Source organism: Nerophis ophidion, linkage group LG14 (genome assembly GCF_033978795.1).
Source record: "Nerophis ophidion isolate RoL-2023_Sa linkage group LG14, RoL_Noph_v1.0, whole genome shotgun sequence".
NCBI lineage: Eukaryota > Metazoa > Chordata > Actinopteri > Syngnathiformes > Syngnathidae > Nerophis > Nerophis ophidion.
This window is the reverse complement of record NC_084624.1, coordinates 43819869-43833151: the sequence shown is the minus strand read 5'-3', so window position 1 is coordinate 43833151 and position 13283 is coordinate 43819869. Positions and strand designations below refer to the sequence as shown.

Here is a 13283-nt window from a genome sequence, read left to right as displayed (position 1 = left end):
TGGCTCAAAATCTCACGATACATGGCCCCATTCATTCTTTCCTTAACACGGATCAATCGTCCTGTCCCCTTAGCAGAAAAACAGCCCCAAAGCATGATGTTTCCACCCCCATGCTTCACAGTAGGTATGGTGTTCTTGGGATGCATTTCAATACTCTTCTTCCTCCAAACACAACAAATTGAGTTTATACCAAAAAGTTCTATTTTGGTTTCATCTGACCACATGACATTCTCCCAATCCTTTCCTGTATCGTCCATGTGCTCTCTGGCAAACTTCAGACGGGCCTGGACATGCACTCCCTTAAGCAGGGGGACACGTCTGGCACTGCAGGGTTTGATTCCCTGTCGGCGTAGTGTGTTACTGATGGTAAACCTTTGTTACTTTGGTCCCAGCTCTCTGCAGGTCATTCACCAGGTCCCCCCGTGTGGTTCTGGGATTTTTGCTCACCATTCTCATGATCATTTTGACCCCACGGGATGAGATCTTGCGTGGAGCCCCAGATCGAGGGAGATTATCAGTGGTCTTGTATGTCTTCCATTTTCTGATAATTGCTCCCACAGTTGATTTTTTCACACCAAGCTGCTTGCCTATTGTAGATTCACTCTTCCCAGTCTGGTGCAGGTCTTCAATTCTTTTCCTGGTGTCCTTCGACAGCTCTTTGGTCTTGGCCATGGTAGAGTTTGGAGTCCGACTGTTTGAGGCTGTGGACAGGTGTCTTTTATACAGATAACGAGTTCAAACAGGTTCCATTAATACAGGTAACGAGTGGAGGACAGAAAAGCTTCTTAAAGAAGAAGTTACAGGTCTGTGAGAGCCAGAGATCTTCCTTGTTTGAAGTAACCAAATACTTATTTTCCAGCATAATTTACAAATAAATTCTTTAAAATTCCTACAATGTGAATTCCTGGATTTCCCCCCCCCACATTCTGTCTCTCACAGTTGAAGTGTACCTATGATGAAAATTACAGACCTCTGTCATCATTTTAAGTGGGAGAACTTGCACAATCGGTGGCTGACTAAATACTTTTTTGCCTGGATGCATATTGCAATATATTTATTTGTACAGTAATATATTTATTTATATCTGCATCTTATTGCTCTTTTATCCTGCACTACCATGAGCTTATGCCACGAAATTTCGTTCTTATCTGTACTGTAAGGTTCAAATTTGAACAATATTAAAAAGGAAGTCTAAGACTAATAAGTCTTAAGTCTTTGACCCGTTGTGATTAAACACAGGCAGTGAAGCGTTCATATACCGTGGGAATTTGTAAAACAACTTGATCCTTTTGGAGTTGTTGCAACGTTTTCTTGAAAATACCCAGACCCACTCTTGCGTCTGTCACGATATGTTTTTTGTTTTCTTTCCCCTTTTGCTAGAGCTTAATGTCGCTATTACTTCTGAGCCGCAGCACTTGAATACGCCAGATATCCTCAGGGTGTGTGTTATGTCCGAGCTCAGGGATGTGTACGTGAATCATCAACGCTCTGGTTGGTACGGTCCGATTACCGGGCAATGGCTAATTATAAGTCTACATAATGACTATTATTATCAAATGTGCGACTAAATGGTGACTGAATGAAGAATATAATAAGTGTTTTTAAATATTTTTGAACTTGTGTACAAGTTTTTTTTTTAATAAAATTGTATTTCTTGCTTCGGGTTTTGCGCCACCCCCCTAAGCATTCGGTCGGTGGACTGGTCCATGACTTGACCTGTGCAGGGGAGTTGTTTAGGAGTGGAGTGTTGTGTTCAGGTACCGTTGAAATTTTTTATAACAATTTAATCCTTTTGGAGTTGTTGCAACGTTTTCTTGAAAATATCCAGACCCACTTTTGCGTCTGTCACGATATGTTTTTTGTTTTTCTAGAGTTTAATGTCGCTATTACTTCTGAGCCGCAGCACTTGAATACGCCACATATCCTCAGGGTGTCTCTTATGTCCGAGCTCAGGGATGTGTACGTGAATCACCAACGCTCCGGTTGGTACGGTCCGAATGCCGGGCAATGGCCAATAAGAAGTCTACATAATGACTATTATAAGCAAATATGTGACTAAATGGTGAATGAATGAATAAAATAATGATTGTGTTTTAAATATTTTCAAACTTGTATACACCTTTTTTTTATAACGTAGGATTTCTTGCTTCTGGTTTTGCGCCTCCCCCCTAAGCATTCGGTCGGTGGACTGGTCCATGACTTGACCTGTGCAGGGGAGTTGTTTAGGGGTGGAGTGTTGTGTTCAGGTACCGTGGAAATTTTTTATAACATTTTAATCCTTTTGGAGTTGTTGCAACGTTTTATTGAAAATATCCAGACCCACGTCCGTCACGATATGTTTTTTGTTTTTCTAGAGTTTAATGTCGCTATTACTTCTGAGCCGCATCACTTGAATACGCCATATATCCTCAGGGTGTCTCTTATGTCCGAGCTCAGGGATGTGTACATGAATCACCAACGCTCAAGTTGGTACGGTCCGAATGCCGGGCAATGGCCAATAAGAAGTCTACATAATGACTATTATAAGCAAATATGTGACTAAATGGTGAATGAATGAATAAAATAATGATTGTGTTTTAAATATTTTCAAACTTGTATACACATTTTTTTTTATAACGTAGAATTTCTTGCTTCTGGTTTTGCGCCACCCCCCTAAGCATTCGGTCGGTGGACTGGTCCATGACTTGACCTGTGCAGGGGAGTTGTTTAGAGGTGGAGTGTTGTGTTCAAATACCGTGGAAATGTTTATAACAATTTAATCATTTTGGAGTTGTTGCAACGTTTTCTTGAAAATATCCAGACCCACTTTTGCGTCTGTCACGATATGTTTTTTGTTTTTCTAGAGTTTAATGTCGCCATTACTTCTGAGCCGCATCACTTGAATACGCCACATATCCTCAGGGTGTCTCTTATGTCCGAGCTCAGGGATGTGTACGTGAATCACCAACGCTCCAGTTGGTACGGTCCGAATGCCGGGCAATGCCAATAAGAAGTCTACATAATGACTATTATAAGCAAATGTGTGACTAACTGGTGACCGAATGAATAAAATAATAAGTGTCTTTTAAATATTTTCAAACTTGTATACACATTTTTTTTTATAACGTAGGATTTCTTGCTTCCGGTTTTGCGCCACCCCCCTAAGCATTCCGTCGGTGGACTGGTCCATGATTTGGCCTGTGCAGGGGAGTTTGCCGGAGCGCGCAAGTTTTTTTTCTTGACTTTAACATTTCATTTTTAATTGACGCTCACACGCCTCAAACTCCTCATTGTTTTCCTTGCTTATCGCTCGCACTTTCCGCCCGGAACCTTCCAGGCGTCTCGCCGGTAAACGGCAACTCTCCACAAGGCGAGACGGACGGGGAAACATCGGCTGACCGCGGCGGGCTGAGGTGATGATGCCGACGTTGCGGGACAGCATCATGTCCCAGGCCGGGGAGAACTCACACCAAGTCCGGGTGAAGGCCTACTACAAAGGGTAAGAAAGAAGCCAGCTTTTGTCACCGCGGCTCCTAAAAAAACAACAACAAGCTACTACTTAGCGAGCTTTGGAAGCAGGCGGCTAACATTAGCTCGCAGTGGTTAGCCGTCCCTGCTAACTGTCAATCAACAGGCCCGGTTTCATTGAGCAATACTTCCTCCAACACTTGTTAAATGATGTTTTAAACATGTTAAATGATGATTTAAATATGTTAAACAGTTAAAAAATGCTACCCGGCGACTTTTAATCTACATGGAGAAAAATCTACTCCCAAGTTGGCCGGACTGGTAAAATCACGGCATGATAACTTAAAAATAAAGAACATTTTAGATTTGTGTCTTTGTTTTAAAATATAACATTCTACAATTGTCACCTGCTGGTCCCACAATGGACTGGACTCTCACACTATTATGTTAGATCCATTATGGACTGGACTCTCACTATTATGTTGGATCCACTATGGACTGGACTCCCACACTATTATGTTTGATCCATTATGGACTGGACTCTCACACTATTATGTTAGATCCACTATGGACTGGACTTTCACAATATTATGTTGGATCCACTATGGACTGGACTTTCTCACTGTTCTTTTAGTTCCACTATGGACTGGACTCTCACACTATTATGTCAGATCCACTATGGACTGGACTCTCACTATTATGTTAGATCCACTATGGACTAGACTCTCACTATTATTTTAGATCCACTATGGACTGGACTCTCATTATTATGTTAGATCCACTATGGACTGGACTCTCACTATTATGTTAGATCCACTATGGACTGGACTCTCTCACTGTTATTTTAGATCCACTATGGACTGGACTCTCACACTATTATGTTAGATCCACTATGGACTGGACTCTCACACTATCATGTTCGATCCACTATGAACTGGACTCTCACTATTATGTTAGATCCACTATGGTCTGGACTCTCACTATTATGTTAGATCCACTATGGACTGGACTCACTCACTATTATGTTGGATCCACTATGGACTGGACTCTCACACTATTATTTTAGATCCACTATGGACTGGACTCTCACTATCATGTTAGATCCACTATGGACTGGACTCTCAAACTATTATGTTAGATCCACTGTGGACTAGACTCTCACTATTATGTTATATCCACTATGGTCTTGACTCTCACACTACTATGTTAGATCCACTATGGACTGGACTCTCACTATTATGTTAGATCCACTATGGTCTGGACTCACTATTATGTTAAAAAAACAAGCTATTACTTTGTGAGCTTTGGAAGCAGACTGCTAACATTAGCCCGTCCAAGCTAACGGCTGAAGACAGTTAGGGTAAAGTTGACAGGTGAAATGAAGCAGACCGTGTCAAACTAAACAGGCCGTTAATCTTCTGTTTTCACTCCCATTTGTACCCACGTTTAACGTAACTTCAGATATTTTTTTACAACGTGAAAGCGGCCAAGTTTGTCGTGTAGTACTTAGCTCGCAGTGGTTAGCCGTCCCTGCTAACTGTCAATCAACAGGCCCGGTTCCATTGAGCAATACTTCCTCCAACACTTGTTAAATGATGTTTTAAACATGCTGCTCGGTGACTTTGTCTCCATCTAGTTCAGGGGGTGTCAAACTCATTTTAGATGGGGGGCCACATGGAGGAAAATATACTCCCAAGTGGGCCGGACTGGTGAAATCACGGCACGATAACTTCAAAATAAAGACAACTTCAGATCTGTTTCTTTGTTTTAAAACAGAACATTCTGAAATTGTCTCCTGGTGGTCCCACTATGGACTGGACTCTCATACTATTATGTTAGATCCACTATGGACTGGACTCTCATACTATTATGTTAGATCCACTATGGACTGGACTCTCATACTATTATGTTAGATCCACTATGGACTGGACTCTCATACTATTATGTTAGATCCACTATGGACTGGACTCTCACTATTATGTTAGATCCACTATGGACTGGACTCTCACTATTAAGTTAGATCCACTATGGACTGGACTCTCACACTATTATGTTAGATCCACTATGGACTGGACTCTCACTATTACGTTAGATCCTCTATGGACTGGACTCTCACTATTATGTTAGATCCACTATGGACTGGACTCTCATACTATTATGTTAGATCCACTATGGACTGGACTCTCACTATTATGTTAGATGCACTATGGACTGGACTCTCACTATTAAGTTAGATCCACTATGGACTGGACTCTCACACTATTATGTTAGATCCACTATGGACTGGACTCCCACTATTACGTTAGATCCTCTATGGACTGGACTCTCACTATTATGTTAGATCCACTATGGACTGGACTCTCACACTATTATGTTAGATTCACTATGGGTTGGACTGTCAAACTATTATGTTAGATCCTCTATGGACTGGACTCTCACACTATTATGTTAGATCCACTACGGACTGGACTCTCATGCTATTATGTTGGATCCACTATGGACTGTGGACTCTCACTAATATGTTAGATCCACTATGGACTGGACTCTCACACTATTATGTTAGATCCACTATGGACTGGACTCTCACTATAATGTTAGATCCACTATGGACTGGACTCTCACTATCACGTTAGATCCACTATGGACTTCACTCTCACAATATTATGTTAGATCCACTATGGACTGGACTCTCACACTATTATGTGAGATCCACTATGGACTGGACTGTCACACTATTATGTTTGATCCACTTTGGATTGGACTCTCACTATTATTTTAGATCTACTATGGACTGGACTCTCACTATTATGTTAGATCACTATGGACTGGACTCTCACACTATTATGTTGGATCCACTATGGACTGGACTCTCACACTATTATGTTAGATCCACTATGGACTGGACTCTCACACTATTATGTTAGATCCACTACGGACTGGACTCTCACTATTCTGTTAGATCCACTATGGACTGGACTCTCACACTATTATGTTTGTTTCTCTATGGACTGGACTCTCACTATTATGTTAGATCCACTATGGACTGGACTCTCACACTATTATGTTAGATCCTCTAAGGACTGGACTCTCACACTATTATGTTAGATCACTATGGACTGGACTCTCACACTATTATGTTAGATCCACTATTGACTGGACTCTCACACTATTATGTTAGGTCCACTATGGACAGGACTCTCACACTATTATGTTAGATCCACTATGGACTGGACTCTCACTATTATGTTAGATTCACTATGGGTTGGACTCTCAAACTATTATGTTAGATCCACTATGGACTGGACTCTCACTATTATGTTAGATCCACTATGGACTGGACTCTCACACTATTTTGTTAGATCCTCTAAGGACTGGACTCTCACACTATTATGTTGGATCCACTATGGACTGGACTTTCACACTATTATGTTAGATCCACTATGGACTGGACTCTCACACTATTATGTGTGATCCTTTATGGACTGGACTCTAACTATTATGTTAGATCCACTATGGACTGGACTCTCACTATTATCTTGGATCCACTATGGTCTGGACTCTAACTATTATGTTAGATCCACTATGGACTGGACTCTAACTATTATGTTAGATACTCTATGGACTGGACTCTCACACTATTATGCATCTGCGGTCCCCTCCAAGGTTTTTCATTCTTCCATTGGGGTCTGAACCGATGATGTCGTTGTGACTTGTGCAGCCCTTTGAGACACTGCTGATTTAGGGCTATATAAGTAAACACTGATTGTTTGATTGAACAGCTGTTTCTTTCACTGAAACAGTTTCATTGAACAATACTTCCTCCAACACTTTGTTGTGAGGTCCTTCCATTCCTTTCCTTTATCACTTTATATGAAAAGGCTGACTGTGCAAAATATGTTTTACATCCCATCATAATTTTCTTTTTTTCCACACTTACATGTTGTGGTTAATAGAATTCTATCTTCATTTGTCGTTATTGATATTTTCCTGAATAAATTATGTGATAATCTTCATCATTCAACACAATGGTGTTAGTTTTTAATCTATCAAGATAGAAACAAATATATCAAAATCAAATTACAGGATGTTATTTATGTAGTTTAATCATTTTCCTCGACTGATGTTCTAACATCAAAGAAATGCACCTGGGAATAGGCCCCTCCCACCTCCAAAGACATGCACCTGGGGATAGGTCCCTCCCACCTCCAAAGACATGCACCTGGGGATAGACCCCTCCCACCTCCAAAGACACACACCTGGGAATAGGCCCCTCCCACCTCCAAAGACATGCACCTGGGGATAGGTTGATTGGCAACATTAAAAAATAGTCCCTAGTGTGTGAATGTGAGTGTGAATGTTGTCTGTCTATCAGTGTTGGCCCTGTGATGAGGGGCGACTTGTCCAGGGTGTATGCCGCCTTCCGCCCGAATGGAGCTGAGATAGGCTCCAGCACCCCCGTGACCAGAAAAGGGACAATCGGTAGAAAATGGATGGATGGATGGGTGGGTTGAGTGATTTTGTGTGTTCAAAACGCAAAAGTTATCAAATTGTTAAAGTTAAAAGTCCCAGCGATAGTCACACACACACCATGTTCACCTCCTGGGAGGGGAGGGGAGCAGCGAGCAGCAGCAGTGGCTGCGCTCGGGAATCATTTAGTGTTTGGTTGTATTAGTTCTGACTGTCAAAGTACATAGATTTTTTTTTTTTGGCATTGTTGTCATCTAATTAGACTAAAAATGTGTTGTTAATTGAAGGGAAATATGCTTAAAATTTAACTTACCATTGAAACTACGAAATAATCCAATCCACTTTATTCGTATAGCACATTTAAACATCAGATATGTTTCCAAAGTGCTGCACAACAATTTTAAAAACAATATTCAAATATTATCCTTAGCTCCAACTAGGGGTGTAACGGTACATGTATTTGTATCGAACCGTTTCGGTACGGGGGTTTCGGTTCGGCACGCGGGCGTACCGAACAAGTTCGGAAGCAGAAGTCTTCACAAGCTGCTCTGCTTTCTGCCTCTGTCTCTGCCTCATTGTCCCGCCCACACAACCATCTGATTGGTTACATACAAAGCCAATCAGCAGTGCGTATTCAGAGTGATGTAACAGCCAATCAGCAGTGCGTATTCAGACTTCAGAACGATGTAGTCAATGCTTTAGCGTCGAACAGATATTCGTCTAGCAGGGGAGGAGTGGACTCTACCCAAATTATACTAAACACTTCCCAGTCACAAATATTACAAACATCACTATGAGCCCGTTGACCTTCTAGAAACTTAAACTGCAGCTCAGCTCGCTCACAGTATCGGCTTGAGATGAAGGCTAATTAGCTTTTAGCGTAACGTTAGCTCATTTTTCTGTGTGTGAGTGTGTGTGTGCGTGTTTTAGGGGCAGCAAAGCCCTGTCTGTCTGTTATTGCATTGAACTCCATTGTGTTTAGGGATGAATAGTCTCTCCTATTGCAATTGTACTATTTTTCAGCTATAGTTACATGAATCATTAGTAATGTAGCAGCCTAGTTTTGAATAGCAGGGTCCCTGCTATCACATGTTGATAAAAATACAACATTTACATAATAAAAGTCAACTACAGGCTTCCCAAATGCTGTAATAAATTAAGCATGATTAAACAGTTTCAGTGGAAACTGTTTAATGTTAAACATTTTATATGTAGAAGAAAGGTTTTTTTCATTTTATTTAATCAAAGCAACAACTTGAGGCAGTTTAATGTGGATTAACGTGGGCAGAATTATTATAGTGTTCCCAATGTTAAAAGGATAAAGCCATTGTTTACAAATTTGGTAAATAAATAACCAAAAAAATGTATATTTTGTTGAGTTCTTACTGTACCGAAAATGAACCGAACCGTGACCTCTAAACCGAGGCATGTACCGAACCGAAATTTTTGTGTACCGTTACACCCTTAGCTCCAACCAATTACTGAATAAAAACAACACAACTATATAAATATAAAAACAATATAAAATGAATATGATTAACAACGATTTTAAAGGGTTTAACCAATTAAAACAATAAATAGAAATCAAAATTTTAAAAACACAGAGGACCACACAACTAAGGCTACATTAAAACATTCTTCTTCATACTACATTAATATATGCTACTTTTAAACTTTCATGCAGAGAAGAAAATCACAACTCAGTCAATTGACCAAAACTTTATTTATTAAACACTTATTAGCAGGTGACTTTTCAAATGATGCTACACATTAGCAGTAATGCTACTTTTGGTAGCAACGCTTGTGCCCCACACTTGACAAATTAAAGTTGTCTATTCGACATATTGCCGTTTGAAGCCGAACCACGGCCAGACGGCTGTTTTTCTTGGGAATTAATCTTTTCTTCATTTATTACCAGATTCGCACCTTCTTTCTCTCGTATTACCGTTCGCAAACACTCCGCTAGCATCACAGCTAACGTTAGCCACGCTGCTACCTCTCTGCTGGGCGAGGGCGTATACGTGTGTGACGTACGACGTGACAGAATGTGACGTGTGTAAGTTTGTGCGCTTGCTGTCCGGGAGAAGGAGAGACAAGAAGGAGTGGGAAGAGCCTGTAGTGTAATGCCTGCAGGCAAAAGCAACTGCGTGAGAACGTATACTCCAATATCACCATATAGTCATTTTCTATATCGCACAGAGACAAACCCGCCATATACAGTGGGGAAAAAAAGTATTTAGTCAGCCACCGATTGTGCAAGTTCTCCCACTTAAAATGATGACAGAGGTCTGTAATTTTCATCTTAGGTACACTTCAACTGTGAGAGACAGAATGTGAAAAAAAAATCCAGGAATTCACGTTGTAGGAATTTATTTGTAAATTAAGGTGGAAAATAAGTATTTGGTCAAGCATTCAAAGCTCTCACTGATGGAAGGAGGTTTTGGCTGAAAATCTCACGATACATGGCCCCATTCATTCTTTCCTTAACACGGATCAATCATCCTGTCCCCTTAGCAGAAAAACAGCCCCAAAGCATGATGTTTCCACCCCCATGCTTCACAGTAGGTGTGGTTTTCTTGGGATGCAACTCAGTATTCTTCTTCCTCCAAACACGACGAGTTGAGTTTATACCAAAAAGTTCTATTTTGATTTCATCTGACCACATGACATTCACCCATGTGCTCTCTGGCAAACTTCAGACGGGCCTGGACATGCACTGGCTTAAGCAGGAGGACACGTCTGGCACTGCAGGATTCGATTCCCTGTCGGCGTAGTGTGTTTCTGATGGTAACTTTTGTCACTTTGGTCCCAGCTCTCTGCAGGTCATTCACCCGGTCCCCTATATGTGGTTCTAGGATTTTTGTTCAACGTTTTCATGATCACTTTGACCCCACGGGATGAGATCTTGTGTGAAGCCCCAGATCGAGGGAGATTATCAGTGGTCTTGTATATTTTCCGATAATTGCTCCCACAGTTGATTTTTTTCACACCAAGCTGCTTGCCTATTGTAGATTCACTCTTCCCAGTCGGGTGCAGGTCTTCAATTCTTTTCCTGGTGTCCTTCGACAGCTCTTTGGTCTTGGCCATAGTGGAGTTTGGAGTCTGACTGTTTGAGGCTGTGAACAGGTGTCTTTTATACATTTATTGCGTTCAAACAAGTGCCATTAATACAGGTAACGAGTGGAGGACAGAAAAGCTTCTTAAAAAAGAAGTTACAGGTCTGTGAGAGCCAGAGATCTTCCTTGTTTGAAGTGACCAAATACTTATTTTCCACCATAATTTACAAATAAATTGTTTAAAATTCCTACAATGTGAATTCCTAGATTTTTTTGTTCACATTCTGTCTCTCACAGTTGAAGTGTACCTATGATGAGTATCGATACTTGGTGAGTATTGGTATCGTATCGATACTGGCTTGATGGTATCGATACTTCACCAAATTAGGCGAATCACTCCGATTTAAAAAAAATGTGAGGTGGCAACTTGTCCAGGGTGTACCCCGCCTTCCGCCCGATTGTAGCTGAGATAGGTGCCAGCGCCCCCCGTGACCCCAAAAGGGAATAAGCGGTAGAAAATGGATGGATGGATGGTGAGCGCATCGCTCCTCACCACTCCACCCTTCTCCCTAGTCATGGGTCGCGAACGAGATTTAAAAACACTTTAAAAATTAATCTTAAACCCAAAATAAAATAAAATAAATACAATTAACATGACGCTTGGTGCGTTCGCGGACACACATCAGTATCATTCGCTCCGAGGTTCACTCGGACACGCACACACACACGCGTGCGTTTCCAGTGCGACTTAATGTCTTGGTTGTGAACTGTAAAGTATTTTTTTGCACTAAAATAACGATAAGAATTTCTCAGTTCTTTTGTTTTGTGTTCATTTTTACAACTGTTTAATAACTAGTGTTTTCTTTTTTACTTCAGTTCTTGTGTGTCGGGAGGCGACTAGCCAAGTTCAGTATTTGTTTTCACCTTATTTGCGCTACTTACTTTATTGTAGTTGATATTATTACTTTTTTATTTGAATTTCTCAGTTCTTTTGTTTTGTGTTCATGTTCACAACTTTGGTCAATAACTAGAGTTTTGTTATTGGTGTGTTTTGAGGCGACAGTAGTTATTTTCACCTTATTTGCACTACTTACTTTATTGTAGTTGATATTATGACTTTTTTATTTGAATTTCTCAGTTCTTTTGTTTTGTGTTCATGTTTACAACTTTGGTCAATAACTAGAGTTTTGTTATTGGTGTGTTTTGAGGCGACAGTAGTTGTTTTCACCTTATTTGCACTCCTTACTTTATTGTAGTTGATATTATTACTTTTTTCTTTGAATTTCTCAGTTCTTTTGTTTTGTGTTCATGTTCACAACTTTGGTCAATAACTAGAGTTTTGTTATTGGTGTGTTTTGAGGCGACAGTAGTTGTTTTCACCTTATTTGCACTACTTACTTTATTGTAGTTGATATTATGACTTTTTTATTTGAATTTCTCAGTTCTTTTGTTTTGTGTTCATGTTTACAACTTTGGTCAATAACTAGAGTTTTGTTATTGGTGTGTTTTGAGGCGACAGTAGTTGTTTTCACCTTATTTGCACTACTTACTTTATTGTAGTTGATATCATTACTTTTTTCTTTGAATTTCTCAGTTCTTTTGTTTTGTGTTCATGTTCACAACTTTGGTCAATAACTAGAGTTTTGTTATTGGTGTGTTTTGAGGCGACAGTAGTTGTTTTCACCTTATTTGCACTACTTACTTTATTGTAGTTGATATTATGACTTTTTTATTTGAATTTCTCAGTTCTTTTGTTTTGTGTTCATGTTCACAACTTTGGTCAATAACTAGAGTTTTGTTATTGGTGTGTTTTGAGGCGACAGTAGTTGTTTTCACCTTATTTGCACTACTTACTTTATTGTAGTTGATATTATGACTTTTTTTATTTGAATTTCTCAGTTCTTTTGTTTTGTGTTCATGTTTACAACTTTGGTCAATAACTAGAGTTTTGTTATTGGTGTGTTTTGAGGCGACAGTAGTTGTTTTCACCTTATTTGCACTACTTTATTGTAGTTGATATTATTACTTTTTTATTTGAATTTCTCAGTTCTTTTGTTCTGTGTTCATGTTTACAACTTTGGTCAATAACTAGAGTTTTGTTATTGGTGTGTTTTGAGGCGACAGTAGTTGTTTTCACCTTATTTGCACTACTTACTTTATTGTAGTTGATATTATGACTTTTTTTATTTGAATTTCTCAGTTCTTTTGTTTTGTGTTCATGTTTACAACTTTGGTCAATAACTAGAGTTTTGTTATTGGTGTGTTTTGAGGCGACAGTAGTTGTTTTCACCTTATTTGCACTACTTACTTTAT

At 39.9% G+C, this 13283-nt stretch overlaps 1 protein-coding gene across 1 annotated transcript in view; it reads left to right on the top strand.

The window, feature by feature from the left end:
* Positions 1-3143: 3143 nt before the first annotated feature.
* The window catches only part of prkci (protein kinase C, iota), a 106354-nt gene continuing 96214 nt past the window's right edge, over positions 3144-13283 (top strand). The window contains 1 exon segment of the mRNA XM_061920818.1: positions 3144-3478. Coding sequence (XP_061776802.1) covers positions 3396-3478 — 83 coding nt within the window. The 5' untranslated portion in view covers positions 3144-3395.